This window comes from Podarcis gaigeae, assembly GCF_964106915.1.
Source record: "Podarcis gaigeae genome assembly, chromosome: 5".
Classification (NCBI taxonomy): Eukaryota; Metazoa; Chordata; class Lepidosauria; order Squamata; family Lacertidae; genus Podarcis; species Podarcis gaigeae.
Genome location: NC_139681.1, coordinates 40330121 through 40349282, shown reverse-complemented (window position 1 = coordinate 40349282; position 19162 = coordinate 40330121). Strand labels below are relative to the sequence as shown.

At 41.8% G+C, this 19162-nt stretch overlaps 1 protein-coding gene across 3 annotated transcripts in view; it reads right to left on the bottom strand.

The window, feature by feature from the left end:
* Positions 1-619: 619 nt before the first annotated feature.
* The window catches only part of CFAP46 (cilia and flagella associated protein 46), an 88412-nt gene continuing 69869 nt past the window's right edge, over positions 620-19162 (bottom strand). For all 3 annotated transcript variants that reach the window (XM_083740973.1, XM_083740974.1, XM_083740975.1), the window contains 14 exons: positions 16967-17121; positions 16089-16285; positions 14565-14677; positions 13557-13750; positions 12628-12792; positions 12122-12192; positions 10632-10692; positions 9559-9594; positions 8697-8796; positions 6960-7072; positions 5814-5895; positions 3730-3866; positions 2713-2796; positions 620-1264 (listed from right to left, as the gene is read on the bottom strand). In XM_083740973.1, the coding sequence (XP_083597099.1) occupies positions 1134-1264; positions 2713-2796; positions 3730-3866; positions 5814-5895; positions 6960-7072; positions 8697-8796; positions 9559-9594; positions 10632-10692; positions 12122-12192; positions 12628-12792; positions 13557-13750; positions 14565-14677; positions 16089-16285; positions 16967-17121 (1639 nt within the window). In that variant the 3' untranslated portion in view covers positions 620-1133. The remainder of the gene's footprint in view (positions 1265-2712; positions 2797-3729; positions 3867-5813; positions 5896-6959; positions 7073-8696; positions 8797-9558; positions 9595-10631; positions 10693-12121; positions 12193-12627; positions 12793-13556; positions 13751-14564; positions 14678-16088; positions 16286-16966; positions 17122-19162) is intronic.

The window sequence follows — 19162 nt, the reverse complement described above, 5'->3', positions numbered from 1 at the left end:
CATCCATCCCTACCTGGCAGCCAGGGACCCTTCAGAATGGTGCTTGATGCATTGCGAGAGTGCTGCAGTTTCAGGGGAGAATCAATGGAAATTCAGCACCCCCTTCTTGAGGAAGCAAAAGTGCCTTGCACTTATACAAGTGGCTTTCTAGATCTCAACAATAACTTTAAGACCTTGACTGTGATGGAAACGCCATTGATTAGTTCACATCCTGAGTGGCAGCAAAACTTTAGATTCTGAGCCAGGTCTTTCCCAGTCCTGCAACCTGAGATCCTTTAACTGCAGATGCTCAGCTTCAAATCCGAGGCTATTTGTACATCCAAACATGCATTCTTTCACTGAACTGCAGAAGCACCCAAGTAATACAGCAGAGCAATGCTACTGCTTATCGACTGCATGTTATTTTTAAGTTATAAAGTATACATCATTTCTGAAAACGTGTATGAATCCATCTATGCAAAGCAATGCTTCCAACAGCGACACGTCTTTGAAAGTACAATGACTGACACACTACATTTCCCCCAGAACTGGCCTTGTGTTATTTCCTTTTGGTTGAGAAACAAAGCCTTAAACTTGAGTGCAGTGATTGCTCAGATAAATGACCCACCACACACATGTCTAAACCCAACAAGCACACTTTATTTGTAACCTCATACACATGATATTTACACAGTTGGTCTGCTACTGTCAATATAGATGGTTGTACGAAGGGTTACTGAAGCGTACAAAACTGGAACAAACGGGTGCTTTCCCTCCTAGGTTAGCATACTAAACTTGTTTTGAAATGCACTGTTGTGATCACTACGTGTCAGTATAGTGCTATTTATATAGCTAATAGTACTATGGCGGCATGTAGTAGTGTCACACACACAATTTAGCTTGTGAGTACACATAAGGGGGAAAACAGGCCTCAAAATCTACAGTGAAAAGTCCTGAGCAAATCGGAAACATTCAATAGCAAAAAAACATTTAATGCATATTTAAATTCAAAAGAGCCACTAAGCACAGCTCAAACTTTTATAAACTCTTATTTTTATCAAACTACAGCAAAAATAGTTTTACTTCACAATCTAACCATATTTAGAGCTCCATATTTCCATACTTTCCATATTTCATAAAGAAATGGTTGTGAATCACACAAACATCATGTTGGGCAGCCCATATAAAACGGTATTAAGAGCTGATGGCTGTGGGGCAGGATGCACTAGACCACCCGGACTTTCTCTCTGGTCTTCTTTCTTGTCCTCAGGGGCATCCAGCTCCACTAGAAACACAGTTCAGAACAAATAATTAAAAATTTCTTTTAGCTGTAGAGATATTTTAAAGAAACCAAGAGCACGATCCTGTTCAAGTTAAGCAGTTTTAAGCAAATGCTTCTAATGGAAAAGATTTAAACATGCACCCAACTTTCCTATTGACATCAAATGGATTTAAAGGGGCTTAACATTGGCTGAATGATGCCCAGAGTTTTAATGTCTACTTGCTTAGATACCTCTCTCTTTAGGCCTGTTCAGGTGCTACATATAGTGGAGAAGGAGAACTCTTAACATAGTTTTAGTCCTGGACTATATATACATTACCATGTATGGATATACACTTGCCTATCCATATATTCATTTTTCATATAGCAGTGTTCAGAAATCACTGAAATCCCTAAGAACTGCATGTAATCAGATCTAAAATTAACTCATAAAATAACCTAGTGACCAGAAACTGCTAAACATTAAAGAATTGTCTGCATTAAATACCATAAAGCTAGATACTATCAAAGGGTAGCTAATCCTAATGTTAACTGTTGGGAAACCATCTCTTCTGACAGGGAGAAACTGTTATTGGCTACATACATACTATAACTTTAAAGGCACTGTATCCCTTATAGCGAAACAGTTATAAGCAACTCTTAACCAACTACAGTGCTCAGAATTCTTTGAAGGGAGAAATGTGCTTCCAACAACCTTTGACAGCAAAAGGCTTCCCCGTCTTGAACTTACAGAAATCGCTGGTCACTGGTGACAAGTAAACATTCCTGTTACAATTATCTCTAGTCATTTCCCCCAGTGAGGCAAATAACAGGTTTGGGGAGCCAATTTTAATTAGGAAAATAGAGAGCAGGGAAGGCGTTAATCCCCCATCCCTGGTGCCACAGTCAAGGACTGCTTTGGGACCCCTAGGTCTGCTATTAATTTCTTTTCAACTGTGAGAGAATCTAATTCTGGATCTCCTGTGTCACATTTAGCTTGGACCTTTGAGTCCTTTTTTGTAGTAAGTAAATAGGAAAAACGTTGGCATTACTGCTGCGTATAGAAATATAATTTGGTTATTTTGATGGCTCAGCACAAACCCAGTATTCAGAGGAGCATCTGTTCTTAGCGCTGGAGCTATGTACAGATATGCTCTTTTGGGAAAAAACAATACCTTCCTTATGGGAGACAATTCACTCTCTCTTTTTCACACACACTCTTTTAAATATATGCATCTTTCAATACGTGATTTTTTTAAACCCCGCTTGGTGTCTTCAATATGAGGATAGCAAATTGCTTAGATGAGAGTGATACCATTTCTATCAGCAAGCTCAGCAGTTCCGGTGCTTGTAATATACAATATAATGGCATTTTAACCAAATAAGAAAATGGTGAGAAGAAAATGGTGGGAGATTTTGATCTATTCACACTTCAATCTGTGTACTTTATTTTAAAAACTTTTAAATCTTACTTTTAGGAGGTTCATCCACAGCACTCTTACTCCTTTGAAGAAAACGAACAGCCTGTCCAGTTGTCTTGCCTACTTTGATAAAATCTGCAAAGAAACATAGTAGTTTTATAATTGAACACACTCAAAACAAAACATGGAAGCGGAACCTGCAGTTTTCTTCTACATTTGCAAATGACAGCTCAGTCTTAACCAGAGTTAGGTGCATGTAAGCCCCCTGAAATCAATGGCCTTTTGAAATCCTGTGGACCAAGCTATACTTCGGATTATGCACACATTTAAGAACTGAGGTTAAATTGGTCACATTTGTTTCCAAGAAAAAGCAATACTGAAGCTCCAATTGGAATGTGTTCCTTATCAGATCAAGGTCCTGCACTGCCTTCTTGCAAAAAGTTGTTCCCCTGCTGCTATTTGCTGCAAAACGTAAGTACTATTTTGGACAAATAGAAGCCGGGGGAAGTTTTGATAGGAAACCAGCCCAAGGCACAAATTTGGATTGGGAGCATGTTCCCACTGCTCTAGGCCTTTCATGAGTACAGACCCCCAAATGCCCCTATTTTCCAGGGACAGTCCAGGATTTACAGAAGCAGTCTTGGTTTCTGATCCAATCCCAGAATGTCCTTTTCCTTAGGACGTCCCTCTTTTCATTGGCGAAATGTTGGAGGGCATGGTAGAATATCCGTATTGTCATCAGAGCGTATGGAGTTATGTGACCCAAACTAAGGAGATAAGTGCAACTTATAGTAGACATCTGAAGGCAGCCTTATATAGGGAAGCTTTTAAATGTTTTATTATGTTTTTATATATGTTATATATGTTGGAAGCTGCCTAGAGTGGCTGGGGTAACCCAGTAAGATGGGCAGGGTATAAATAATAAAATGATGATGATGGAGTAGGACATCCCTATTTTCATCGGAGTATAGAAGCTTCATTTGTTCACATCTAAGCATGGACACTAACATCACCATTGACATGAAAGGCATTAGGCTCAGCTGTTTTATGAAGCTTGCTATTACACACTTTCACATAAGCTTTCCATTTTTGTCGCATTCTCTTCCAGGGTCGTATACCATTGGTTAGCTATTACAGAACGCACTCCAGCAAGGCTCAGAAAGATTGTTGTCTCTGTTGGCTTTTCCAGAGAGAGGCGTACAGAGCTAAAAAAAGAAAAGAAAAGAAAAAGGAAATGCAACGAATGAAAGTTACAGGTACAGACATTCTTAAATGACCTGAAGAAAAGAGACAAAACCCGTTCATTCAAATTTTATCAGTTCACAAGAATAGAAAGTGAACTGCATTTTTCTTAACTTTTTCTCACTAGCATGTCTGGCATTAAATATGTTACCGTATTTTTCGCTCTATAGGACGCACATTTTCCCCACCAAAAATGAAGGGGGAAAGTGTGTGCATCCTATGGAGCAAATGCAGGCTTTCGCTGAAGCCTGGAGAGCGAGAGGGGTCGGTGCGCACTGACCCCTCTCGCGTTCCAGGCTTCAGGAAGCTATCCGCAAGCCTGCGGAGCCTGGCGGAAACTGCCACCAGGCTATGCAGGCTTGCGGATAGCTGCCTGCAGCCCGAAGCCCGGGGAGCGTGGCGCTGTGCACCCCGGGCTTGGGGCAGCTCTTCACAAGCCTGCGGAGCCAGCGGGAGTTCCCGCTGGGCTCCCAAGGCTTGCGGATAGCAGCCTGCTGTCCTCGAAGCCAAAACAGCGAGACGGGGCACTGCGCAGCCCTCCGTCTCACTGTTCCAGTTTCGGGATGGCTGTGCAAAGCCTCCGCAGGGCGGCGGGGTGAAGGCACCTCGCCACCCTGCGGAGGCTTGAAAGCCTGTCCCCGAAGCCAAAACAGCGAGACGGGGCGCTGAGCAGCCCTCCATCTCGGTGTTCCAGCTTCGGGATGGCTGCACACAGCCTCCGCAGGGCGGTGGGGTAAAGGCACCCCACCGCCTTGCGGAGGCTACAAAGGATGTCCCCGAAGCCTCAAGCCTTTGGAGTGCAGCTGCATTCCAAAGGCTTTAGGGATCTTTGAGGCTGGCGGTGGGGGAAAGCAGCGCTTCCCCCCACCGCCAGCCCCACAAGCTTGGGGGGGCAGCGGCAAGGCCTGCTCTTAAACACACCTTGTTTCCCCCCCTATTCTCCCCCTCCTATGGTCCAGTGCGTCCTATGGTCCGGTGTGTCCAATAGAGTGAAAAATATGGTATATAGAGTTCTCTGGCTGTCTTACAATAAATAAGTTTAAAACAATTTAAATACAAAATCATCATCATCACCACCACCATCATTTTATTTGTATGCCGCCTTTCCATAGTTAAAACAATGCTCAAGTCGGCTTACAACATGACAAGAATTGCATAATTACCAACATAACAAAAGTCATAAACAATAACAAAAGTCATAAACAATAAATAAAACACATCAAAAGGTACACAACCAAATGGAAAACAATTTACACATAAATCATAAAATCTAAAACTAAGAAGACAGCATTAATATCACAATTTAAAATGACGTAGATAAAAAATAAAAGCAATTTAAAAAACAAAACAAAAACAGAGCCCTCTCTGCTCAGCAGCAGCAGCAGCACTCCTTTATGGAGCCTGTCAGGCCCCGCCCCAAGCCAGGTGGAGAGAAGCAGGGCATAAAACATATAGGGACTGTGGTCCTGAAATCGGGTTTAGCTGGCCTTTAGCGGGCGGACAGAAACATAGCGTTGCTCTCTGGGGCCCAGAGACTGCCATGATGGGCTGCAATCATCAGTGGCGTAGCGTGGGTTGTCAGCACCCGGGGCAAGGCAAGTAATTTACGCCCCCTAACCCGTGGATTTGCGCCCCCAAACTGTGGATTTGCACCCCCTAACCCTAACCCCCAGATGTTGCACCCGGTGTGGCCAGCCCCCCTGCACCCCCCACGCTACGCCACCGGCAATCATCGCCCACCCTGGGACTGGGTGAGCGGCCATTCTTGACAGCAAAGAATGAGGAATTTAAGTTGCAATGTACACTTTCCTGGGAGTAAGTTCCATTGAACTCAGTGGCACTTACTTTGGAGTAGAGGAAATATAGGACTGCCTTGCACACAATGACTTTAAAACTTATGCGATTCTTACCTTTTAAACCCATCAAGGTTTATCACTCGTGCAGTACTTGGTTTTGAATGCACAAGGTCTGAAAGTATCACCAACTGACACTCTGTGGGAAAGGAAGCAATAATATGAATAATAATGCTTCAGTAGCATTTTGAATCCAAAGATACATGAGCAGAAAATTGCTTGTCTAACAAGGCGTTAATATCCCACATTCCTCACTGCAGACCCCTGTGAAATTATCCAAATGGTATGGTGTGTGACATGGGGGCAGTGGAATTTAGGCAGAAATCAGGGGAGGCAGTGATGGACATTGGGAACCCCAAGGTTTCGAGAAGTATTTTAAAAAGCTTGATAAAAGACCTTAAGGGAACAACTTCCTAACAGTCAATAAGGACTGAGCATGCTCAGTGGTTGTGGAGTGCTGATCAACCAGGGGTAGGTAACAGAAAACCTGGTGTGGTGGCTGTGGAACAAAACGTAGCATGTTGAAGAAGCATGGCTGATGCATTGGAACAGTGAATGGGAGCACTGCAAAGGGCCACATTTTGTTTCAGGTCTCAGCCATTCACTGCTATGTTTGCCTTGCTAGTCCTGCCATCAAGATGTAATAAAACTGTGCAGGGCTGAACAGTCAGTTGTTAAGGCACATCATCCCAAGACCACTCCATGGAACAGAAATTTGCTCCATTATTCAGAAAGTGTGCCTCAAGGGATGACCTTCCTCAATACAGGGTTGTAAGTACCCCATCTGATGTAAATCTCATGCTGTGGGAGCGGCTAATGGCTCCTTTCTGACACCTTAAAATTCCCAGGCCACATGAGAGAGGCCCATGCTGTGCCTCCCTCTTCCCTACATCAGCGGCGCTCCCAATTCCAGAAAAACAAAAGCTGACAAGGGGATGAGGTCCAATTTGGGTGCCTTCCACCTTGCCCAAGCTTCTGATTTTACCTATACTATGTGAGAAGAAACCATGCTTACAGCAGCTTTTGTGTTAATAATGCAATTTGCACAGGGACCACAAATTAAATCACCTTTGAATGAAAACTTCTGCAGAAAGCTGATCTAACACTTGTAATAATAAAACCACATATTTCAATCTGAGTAAATAGAATTTTGTTATGATCTGCAAGGAAAGCAAACAGCCTTTTTCAGCTTCATATAATCACCTGGGATATTCATAGCAACTAATCTTTCAAGTAATGTATATAAGAGAAATCTTGCCAGTCCAGAGAAGATAAATGCACTGCAGTTGTTCAGTAAGTATTCCCAGTCTGCTTGACTGAAAGGGGGAGGGAAAAAAGAACAGTCAAAACTTTAGTCTGCACTGTATGCTATTAAATTGTATTAGCATGATGTTCTGCTACTTTAAGCAGCTCAGCTCAGCTCTAGAAAACATTACATTTAAAGAAATATGATCAGTTTTCATCAACTATGTGCCCTAGTGCCAGGAATACAGTCGTACCTTGGAAGTCAAGCGGAATCCATTCCAGAAGTCTGTTCGACTTCCAAAACGTTCGAAAACCAAATCATGGCTTCTGATTGGCTGCAGGAACCTCCTGCAGCCAATCAGAAGCTGCGGAAACCCCGTCGGACATTCGGTTTCCCAAAGAACATTCACAACCCGGAACAATCACTTCTGGGTTTGCTGTGTTTGGGAACCAAAAAGTCCGACTTCCAGGGCATTCGGGATCCAAGGTACGACTGTACTTGGAAAAGCAGCAACAGATGGTGTGGTGGAGCATGGCTCCTCACTTGACCTCCAGCTGGCTGCATTGCTGCTGTTTATCAGGAGGCAGAGAGGAGTAGCGGGGATTAGTGGCAAGGGTAGCACAGAGCAAATGCACCACTGGGCGCATCAGAGAGGCACTTGCACTGCACTGACCTTGCCACCCCCCAGTAAGCAGCAGCAAGATGCTGACTGGCGGTCAGGTGAGTGCTGCCACCCCACTCCACCTTACCCCCTGCTACTGTACGAACTGTGCATGAAGAGGAAAATAATTTAGAATTCTATTTTTACGGATAGGAAGAGTATCCGTATTAAGTGTATAAGGGCATGCCTGTGCATGTGCTTTCTAAATTCTGAAAGTAGCTGCCCACTGTTCCCTGTTACTTTTCTTCCTTTGGTTATTTTTATTGCAAAGGACTGACCCGCTCGGGCTTAAGAAGGTAAGATGAACCTGCTGGATCAAGCCAATGGTGCCCCATCCAGCACCCCGTTCTCACAATGGCCAACCACAATGGCCAATGCAAGAAACCTCTCTCCCCTCCTGCAGTTTGAGGCAACCGGTATTCAGGAGCTGACTGCTTCTGCCTATGAAGCTAAAACACAGCCATCAGGGTTAGCAGCTATGGGCTGAGTTTGACTAATCTTCTTTTAAAATCATCCAAGTTTGTGGCCACCAGTGCTTCTTGTGGGAGTCAATTCCATAGTTAAGCTTTGCACTGTGTGAAGAATGCTTTCTTTTGTCTGTCCTGAAGCTTCCAGCGTTTAGCTTCATTGGATGTTCCGGAGTTCTGGTGTAATGAAAAAGGAAGAAAAAATGTCTCTCTATCCACTGTCTCCGTACTAGGCATAATTTTACACACCTATCCCAGGTCACTCCTTACTCACCATTTGGGCGGGGTATGTATGTATGTATGTATGTATAAATAAATAAATATTTTCTAAACTAAGAAGTCACAAAGGTCGAGCAACTTTAAGCCCCATTCTTTACAATGGGAAAATTTCTTAAACCACACACTGCAATCAGTGGGACCTGAAAGCGACTAAATTTTCGCTGGATTCCCTCCCCGCAACAGCCTTGTTTTGACTTCTTTACTAGCAGCATATGAACAAACATATTAGGCATTCGTTTAGGTATTAAAAAAAATGCGTAAAATTAATGAGAAACAAACTTACATACCTTGCAAATTGTGTGTTACCCATAATTCCATCCCAACGGAGTGTAAACGGCTCAAATTTCTCTAGGAGTGTCTTAAATTTTTGTGCAGGATTATCTGATTCTGAGCACACAATTTTTTGTCATTAGGAACATAGGGTTTCCAGTGCTTACACACCCACCCACCCACCCACTCTGTATAATTTTAAGCAACTGTAGCTTTAAAAAAGAGTATTACAGTAGCTTTGTAAATAAGCCTACAAAGGTTAGTAGCCTACCAAAAAAAAGTTACTAGCCTGCTAACAGGGCAGTAGTTTGTGTTTTCATGCTGACCATAGAAGACTGGAAATGCAGACTTCTAGCAACTTAGGAGAGTAGGGTTTGTTTGTTTTTCTTTTAAGTGCCTTCTACCCAGTGGACTATTAGAGGAGGGTCTAGATTCTTCTCCGCTAGCCTGCTTTGTTTCCATGTTGGTTTCAGAGGAAGGATTTTTCTCTTTCCACAACTAGCACACTAATCAACAGGCTGAAGGAGTAGGCTCAGAGTGATCTGTCGTTCCTCTGCCAGCCTGCTCGCTTGCCTATGGCAGCAGGATGATTTGTTCAACGCAAGACTACAACACCAACTTTTTCAGATATTACAGTTATCACATGGTGCTTTCTGCATGCAAAAAGAGGAACTTTAAAAAGTGACTTTCTTTAATATATAAAATAAAACCAGGTCATTCTCTTTCAACCATAAACTGTAGCCACTTTTAAACCTACATATTAGGTGCACAGTGTTTGAAAATGGTTTCACTGATGTTGAAAAAAAGAAAATAGAGTTCTAGGTTGATTTCTACTACAGCTATTGTAATGGCAAACAAGTTATAATATACAAACTTTACCTCTTTCTGTTACATCATTATATGGATCCACAACATCTGAGACATACCATTAAGAACATGCAAATGAGGGGTGTCAAATTTAAATATAATTAACTACATACAACTCCTCCCCCTTCCTCCAGTTTCGATTGGGTGCAGGAATCAGAAACAAAGCGAGTGGCACCCTCAGCATCCAATCCTAATGTGTCACCTTTTGATACCTTCCCTGAAGAAATCACCACCAGCAGTTCCCTCCTTCTGCTTACCAGGCCCCCACTTTTGTGCCTGAAATATACTCAGAGTCGAGTGTGGATTTCATGCTCTTTATTCAGCTCATAGTAGTGAGGAATGAATGTTCCCCCAAAATATCTGCTTTATATACATTATTTACACAATGGGCCGCACGCGATTGGCTAATTCTGGGATTCTCCTGTAGGCCAATCAGGTTGCGGATTCACTTCCACCTGGAGCTGGATTGGGTGGCTCCTGCGGACCAATCATACTGCTGCATTGTTCTAGGACCAATCAGACTGCTGCATTCTGAATCCTCTTGTTCTAGGACCAGTCAGACTGCTGCCTTTTGGATCCTATTCAACTCAGTACATAACAGTGCCTAAGCAAACTCTTTACCCTTCCTAAGTCAGTAGCATCCAAGCTCTCTTTCCCAAGGTCACTGCTTGACCTCCATAGTCCTCTCACATGATGAAAGTGCTTCCCTTCCATCTTTGCAGCTTAAGTATTGTCTAGAAAGCAAGTATTCTTTTCTACTGTCCAAAGGTCTCTCTCACACCAATTCCACACCATTTGCTCTCGATTGTAAAGGTTAGCAAAGTGAATGCTAGACACTTTCTATACACTTTGACACTTGCAATACTGCAGAAGTTAGTAGCAACAACAGTAGTAGTAGTAGCTGGCACAGGGAAGCCAGTCCGATTGCCCTACAAGCTTTCCTAGCTCTGAAGACGATTCAGTAATTGACACAGACAGTAGCAGTGATGTGGCTCGATTGCTGAGCTCAAGGGAACGAGCAGCTCAGATGTAAAACTCATGATTTAAGTATTCCATTTCCTAATCAATAGCTTCTGAAAGGATACATTTAACATTATGTATATCAATTGGAAGGCAGTTGGGTGGCAGAACACGGTTAAGGTTAGGCTGTTGAATAAGAAACAGTCATAGCTTTAGTATGAAAGAACACCCACAGCACAATTCTTAACTTCTTTTCTCAGAATGAAAGCCTAATAAGCTCCATTGGGACTCACCCTCTGGCAAGCATGCTCTGGACTGGAATCCTAAGTAGCATCCATCAATACTGCATAACACTGTTTTTGTCATAATAACATGGAAAATGCTGCTGTGTATAACTTTTGTAGAAGATCCCAGTTGCCACAAAAATCATGTCAGAGAGTGCATGCCACAGTTGTGATTGTGGGGAGGTAATATCAATAAATTTCCTGATCAACACTACTTCTCAAGCACAGGGATTGCTCACACTATTTTGCTGCCCAAGGTAGAAATTAATTATATGCCCCTCCATCTTTGTTAGGACTTTATTGATGGTTTTCTCCTATTGTAGTCCCTTTCCTAAGATTAAGACTTGGGAATAATAGGAACGCATAGGGGAGGTGAAGGAGGAAGAACACAAACAGCCTCCATATCTCAGAACTTGCTGTCTAAAGCAGGGGTGGACAACCTGTGGTTCTACAGATGTGGGACAACAAGTCCTATCATCCCTGACTAAGGGTGATGGCAGCTGGAGTCCAACCAGAGCTGGCCAACCATTTGGATGCCTGAGCTGAAGGACCAGATTGTGCTTCCTCCATTACATGTTCTAGAACCTACTGGACTGATAGCCGAATCTTACTTCAGCACCAGTGATGGGTAATAATAATAATAATAATAATAATAATAATAATAATAATAATACCCCGCCCATCTGGCTGTGTTTCCCCAGCCACTCCCAAGGGTAAAAGTCTAGCTTAGGGGGTGAAGATCAGGCTGTCTAGCACACATAGCCCTATTTCCCAGCATCTCACGTCTGAGGCTTGCCTCAGCATCTGCCGCCTGAGGTGTTTGTCTCAGTGTGCCTAATGGTAGGACTGTCTCTGAGTCCAACAGAATCTAGAAGTCCACAGGTCCCCCACTCCTGGTTGAAAGGGTCTAGGATGGAGTGAAGAATTATATTCACCCTTGAAGAATTTCCCAAGATTTTTGACACCCCAAACTGCCTATATTGTCTATTGGGCTGGGACAGACTATTGATCCCCTTTTCAAGGCAACTTTATTACTAAAAGTATTCGCAAGGAATATTGACGTGTGCTGTTTCTCCAGATGTGCAGCAGGAATTTATGATCAACAATGAGAATTATTATTGTGAAGTTTATAGGTCTTGTTTTGTAACTAAAGGTACAACAAGACGAAACAAGGATACATGCAAACACAATGCATTATACAACTGCTTCACTAATATGCATATTAAAGTAAAAATTAAACTATTAGAAAGTTGCAGAGTTTTTGGATCTTGAACAGGGCATTATGATACAGCTTAGAAATGCATCAGATATCATCAAAAATATATACTTACTACTTTCATACTCCTTCTGTGTTCACCTTTTGGTCTTGATTCTTTTTTCCCATCCTTTTTGAACTCATTTTCTGAAAATGTTAAAAGCACAATCATCCTTAGAATAAGATATGACACCCTCTCCCCAATCCCTGCAATGTTTTTCAGAGAGTGACATACTTCTCGTGGTCATCAATATATGTGAATTACAGAGGTAGTCTGAAGGCTTATTACAAGTAATTCTTCTGATAACTAACATTTGCATTCTAACATTGATTGTATACACAGGTTGAAACACTACAATACTTTTTCACAGGAGTCTCTACATAAGAATAATAGAATCATAAAATTGTAGAACTGTAGAGCTGGAAGGGACGCTGAGACGGTTAATGGTGAGGTACAAGCCTGCTCCCTAAGCAGAAATGTAAAATATATCATCATGATAGCAACTATCATCAAAAAGCGATTCAAAGTCTTATCTATCTATCTAAGATTATATTTGCAAATATATATAAACTTGTCTGTACCTGATTCGTCTTTATGTAAGCGGTTGTAGAACATTTGGAGAGAAAAGTCTCTAGACACAGAACTTATTGTCTTTTCTTGAAAGATATTCAGACCCTCCAAAGGAAATTCCAAAAGACATTTGTCCACCAGTAGTATTATGCATTCTCCTATATCTTCAATGCCAGCTGAACATAGGAAAAATGGGAAAGAAAAATAATTCTCAATAAAAGAATAACAACTGTTCTTAAATGGGAAGCCTTTTCCCCTTCTGCTCAGATAAACTAACTCTGTTTTCATCCCCAATTAAGATGAAGAGATAAATGAAGTCTTTAAACACACACACACACACACATTTGGGAAGCCCCTGGGAAAATCATGCAGAATATAGGACTTCTTGGTTCGGAGGTAGCCAGTGCCATAAATTACTCAGAAGTCAACATTTATTTCTACACCCAAATATAATGGCTACATTCAAGCACAATAAACTGAGTCTTGGGTTTGCACACTTTCTCTCTTGCTTCTTGCACATGCAAAGGGAGGAGATTAGAAGTGTCTGCTCCTAGATTGAGACAAACCATAGTTCATTGCCTCATCCACACCTAGAAATCTGTAATTTGCTCAAACCATAGGATGAAACCATTATTTGGGCTTCTGGTTTGTGAGCAACCTATTGTCTGCATAAACCAAGAAAGGAAATTTCTATTGTCCTCCCAACATGCATGGACTATTGGGAAATGGGAAGAGGATTCACAAGCATGCAATGGCTTGTCATCGTGGTTAAATATAAACAAAACAATCTGCCTTCGAAAGTGCATAATTACAGAAATCACAGATAACTTATGCAAACCTGAGAATACAATACTTTATACTTTGAAATTTTGTAGCAAACTATTTATCAAGAAGATAAATCATCTGACACTATATATATGCTTTAGAACTTAAGACATACCTGGAGCTGTAGTGGCTTTCTCCTTATTTTTAGTTTTTGCTTTCCCTGCCTCACTTGCTTTGCCTTTTCCTGAGCCATCTGCTTTAGTTTTTCCTGGACTACCTTTTTTGCCTTTTCCTGAGTCACCTGCCTTAGTTTTACCTGAGTCACCTTTACCTTTTCCTGAATCAGCTGGAGAGACTGCTGGACCTGGCCTGAGGAGACAAAGACCAGGTCTTAAAAATATTGTACAGCTTATAATTTTTTTTAAGAACAGTAACAGGAATCAAATACTTGCAGTTTGTTTCATGTTACCTGCAATAGGAAAAGCAGAACTCACCTGGCTTTATCATACAAGAGAAACACGCATTCTCATAGTTTTACTTCAGGTTAACATAGACTTGCATAGTTCTGATGGTGACCTGAATAAATTGGTATAAAATTACAAATGATGTTTCTACCTCTAGGCAGCAGGTGCTACAGGGACCAAGAAGAACCAAGCACATCACTGGCAGTAGTGGCTCCTGGAAAGATACCTTACTGTGACACTGCCAATGCCAGAAAAAATGAGGTTCCAAAGATTGTCTGAGATGTGTCTTTTCAGAGGAAGCAGAAGTCTCCTATGGTGCAGATTTGCTCCTGCACTTCTATAAGAAATTTCTTTTATTAGGTTTGACAGGTTTTTCTTTTAATGGTCTATAAAATGGGGTACTAAAAATGGCCTCTTAGATTCCTGTTTGCAGTTCTATTTGTTCAGAATGAAAACAACTGTGCTTTTGTCAGCTTCCTTTACTATATCAGAATTGCTTCAGAGGCTGGGAACATTTATTTCTTAAATTTATATACCACCCTTCATCCAAGGGTGACATGGTGGTTTATAGTATAAACAAACAAAATAATACCCACCCCCCACTGTTTAAAAGGCCAGAGATTGTTTAATTAGCCAAAGGCCTGGGAGAAGAGGAATGTTTTTGCCTGGTGCCTAAAGATATGTAACAAATACTTAAGAGAAAACATTTGAAAAAATACCTCAGCTCAGAGAAATCAAATTGTGACAATACAGGTTTCAGATATTCTTCTACGTCTTTCATGATAGCCTGGAATTCTGATATAAAATGTTCTTCATCTTCATTTTCTGTTTCCTATGATATAAAGTAAAACAGTGATTGATTGATTGATTGATTGATTTTTAAAAAGGCATAAGAAAGGAAAATTGAATAGCCAAATCGAAATAGAACAGTCATGAAAATTTAGTAACGTTTAAACTATCCCAGGTCTAAACTGAACAATCACCTTTAAACAACGTTACACCTTATTTTTATGTATGTGTTATTTTATTTGATAACGTGTTCTCTAATGGAAACACTGGTGCAATAGCTGTAATATTTATAAAATTATCCACTAGATTAGTAGTCGTCAACCTTTTTGGACCAGGGACCCATCTTTAGCCAAAATATACTTTTGGATACTCAATTTTTAATTGTTTGTCTTATATTAGGATTTAGGCAGTGCTGCCGTTATGACTGAATTTAGATCTGGCAGTCACCCAATGGTGGGTCCTGACTAAAGATGGTGGTGGTATTCGCTACAGGCAGACTGAGCATCGGACTGGCCTGTAGTCTGCTTGGCTGCTCTCTTCATGAAGCAGTCTTGCTTGCAGCGGATTTCTGCGGATTTCCTTTCAACCAGTTTGTATTTACTTTTACTTCTGTCTCATTGAGTCCCATGCACGTATTTTTGTAATAACATTATAATAGTATTCATTAGGACGTCATTAATAACAACAGTGTTTTCTAAAAGCTAAAAGGCCAGATTCGGAGTAGTTAAAAATAGCAAAGTGGGAACTGAAGCAAAATGGTGCAGGTGATTAGTGTATCAAACTGGGATCCAAACCAGTGTGAAGAATCAGATGACACCCCTAGTTCTGATTCTGTAAGGAAAACTCGGAGCCTAATTTGAGCAGTGGAATGCTTGGTATGTGGTGGGCGGGGCTTGTGTGTCATGCTCCGGAATCAGCCCCTCCCTTCATTATGTTCCGTTAAGTTTCAAATAAGAGGGACCAACTGTCTTTTATTTTTTTCTTGCCTCAGGTTGTTGTATTTAGTTTCTCTCATTATCATTATTTTACTTATTATTTCTTTATTATATTCATTATAATAAAATATATTACATTATTATAATGTATTATTATTAACGCTTAGTTTACATTTAAGTGAGCCCCTTAATTTTCTCAAAGAAAAAGAAACTCTGCTGAGGAGAGGCGTGGAATGTCCTAATCTGTGTGACTGAGGGAATATTCCCAGATTGATTTTGTTAATCACTCCCCACCTCCACAACAGACTCCCCAGTTGAAGACCAATGCCCTAGGGATAATAAAAATAATAATTATATTATTTATACCCCGCTCATTTGTCTGGGTACCAGATGACACTAGTGAAATTATTATGGACAACAACTTATGCTGCATTCACAAGAGGAAAAAGTAGTTATTAAACATTACTATCTCAGTACATCAGGTGTGAAAACACCAATATGAACAAGTGCAGTTCTTACAGTACTTTTTCTTCCTGTTTCTACTTTGATGACTGATTCTTGAAGTTTTTGAAACTCATTTTTGTCTTCATGGCTTCTCTCTGGTGATGGTTGTCTCCGAAGACTCCTCATCCTTTCATCTTTCAAAATCTTTACCTTCTCCAGCAAATTCATCAAAGTATTAGAATTCACCTGGGATCGCACAATTTTAGCCTGCACTGATGTAAATTAAAATACAAACCTATTAAAAGCATTTTGACACTTACAATGCATTGTAATTTTTTAAAACATGCAATGCATCTTCATTTTCCATATCCAGGCATACAGAAAGGATCCAGGCACAAGAGAGCCTGAATTACTGCAGCAGTGGTAGTAGTGTTAAATAAATTCGGTGATGTTATAACCTTTGTGAACCAAGATAACTTGAGGATGCATGAGTCATGGAGTTGGGATGATTCAATCCTAATCCTTCACTGTGGTCACCAATTTAACACTTGCACCAGGAATTCAAATGGTTTAATTCCACAGCATGAGTTGTATTTCTATGCAAGACTACCTGGGGCTAAAAAATATTTCCATGTTTCAGCAAGAAACTGAGGGGAGAGCAAGTGTCCTCACTCTGAATGGGTAGGTGGCATTGGGACTTCATCATGCTCATGAGGTGATCCTCCAGCTGGCTGAGAATACTGTTCCCAGCTAGAACGTGCGCTTTAAAAAGTGGAGCTGGAGCTGCTGCCAATCACAAAGCAAATAAAGTTGAGTGGAAGAGGGCTCTCAAGGGCATAATTTGGTTCCCTCAAATATAGGACATTTTTGCCCCAAATATTCATGTGTGAAGTTTCAGTCCAGCCCAACAAAAGAGAACCATAATTGAAACTGCACTTCTTAGGAAAGCTTACAAGTTGGCTGATTAGTTTTTCCCTTTTGTTGCCCACTCTTCTCCTTTTGCTGCCCACTCTTTTCCTTCTGCTGTCCACCCTTTTCCTTGTGGTCCTTTTGTTCCTTTGGATTGGTCAATTTCACTTTCTCAAGTAGTGCGCCATACAAGTAAGATCTAGTGAAGAAAACAATCAAATCAATTTTGTCAGAAGACCGTTTCCCCTCAGATAATGCCTTATTCCCTTCTTATCCAACATAAATTTATAACTGAATGCAATGCAAGTACCTAACTACCTCAATACTCCAAATGATAGTAGGTTATGTGCATGTCCCGCTTTCCAAACACAATGCATTCCCACAAATCATTCGTTAGGCAAGTGTTTACAGAATGAGTTGATGATTCCTATTATTTCCTATGGGAACATTTCTAATCTGTGATCTGTCTCTCCCCTCCCGCCATGGTTTCCTGCTAAAATGGCTGCAGCCAAACAGGAAAGAAGAGACAAAGGGATAACTGATTTGTCTGCTCCCTCCTGCTCCCTGATTTGTCCGATCCCTCTGCCCAATTCCTCTATCCATGGCTCCTTCCCCAAAATGGCTGCCACAATTTTGCACAAGCAAGGAAGGAAGTGGGCAAACTCTGAATCAGCCATGTATGTAGCAACGTTTGGTCATAATTTTTATGTTTGGGTGTCTAAAATTGCAGATAGTGTTCTGATAGTGGGAGCTGTGTGTAGTTTGAAAAAGTCTGTGCTACATTTTTGAGATCCTTAACTCTACTTTCCCTGCATTTATTGGGGAAGGAAGGAGAATTCCTTGGAGAAAGGCAAGGAATCCAGAGTAGCAGAACAACTAAAACTGGGAGAAGGTGCCAAGTGGAATGGGTGGTAGATGGTTTCTGTCATGTTTTTTAAAACCTCTTTCTTCACATTCATAGCAAAATATAATAGATCAGAAATACTGTGACACACTTCCCAGCTTTGAAATAAAAATGGAAAGAATGCAAATAAATAAACAAACAAACAAACAAACAAACAAACAAATAAATAAATAAATAAATAAAGTGGAAAGCCAGAGGACAAATACTATCCTCAAATACTATCACTGTTAACTGTAGTCATCCAACAGGGAGCACCTTATCTTCAAAACATGTGACAGCAAATGCACCTTTCCTTCAAACCCATCTTTTCAAAGTGGGAAAGGGCCTGAAGTACAGGAGACAACCATATATATCATATATAGTTAAAACAGCTGGTACACAGCAGCTGCTGGAAGCCGCTGAAGGAAAAGATGTCACAGGAATGGCAAAACGATATTGAAATGATATGAGTGCACAGAGGCAGCCAAGAAGCAGTTTGGGATGCAACAGACAGATGTTCAGTGGTGGGTTTGATTCTAACAAAGGCCAGGCACAGCTATTTCTCTTTGCTTACACTATAATCACTATGTTTTACTGAAACAGAAGCTGAAGAGCATGGCCCTATAAAAATGAAATACGTAACTGTCAGAGGCTCAGGAGCAGAGGCACAGGGAAGAGAGGAAATGGAGAGCGAAGGGGAAGAATCTGAGGGCAGCGTAGGAGAAGATGACAGTGGCCCGAGAGATTCCATGAGCCTCTCCAGCGAATCAGAAGATTCACAGAAGGGGGTGCCGGTGGCCAGGGCAAGGGGGGTCCCAAGGGGGACACTCCAGAAGCAAGGGGCCAGCGGGGACTCCCAGAGCAGCAGTTGGAGATCAGGACCAACTTCCCCACCAGAGCGTAGTGGGGGGGAAGAGTCCCAGGTATCGGGGCCAGCGTCTCCCCTAGCAGGGAGAGAAGATGAGTCAGGGCTGACCACGCCTCCATCGGAGAGTCAGGGAACGGAGGGGAGGTCAGGTCCAGCTAGCCTCCCGGAAGAGGGAAGCAGTGACAGAAGCGGTGTGACTGTCAGGAGGAAGGTCACTGGGTTGGCGCGAGCGCCAAGTTCAAATGTACAGGCGCGCGGGACAGCAGAGAACCCGGATTGGGAACCAGGTCCTAAAGCCCGCCGGAGGCAGGGGGAGGAGTCAGGGGACTCAGCGTCAGAAGAGTCCAGAAGGGAATGCCCCAGTGGAGAGGAGGAGAGAGCAGAGGAAGAGGTGGAGCAGGGCTAGAGTCTTAAACTGGTGTCAGAGGGGAGGAGATTCAGACGGAGCTTCGGCGGTCTAGGGTTTAAGACGTAGAGCTGCGCGCCACG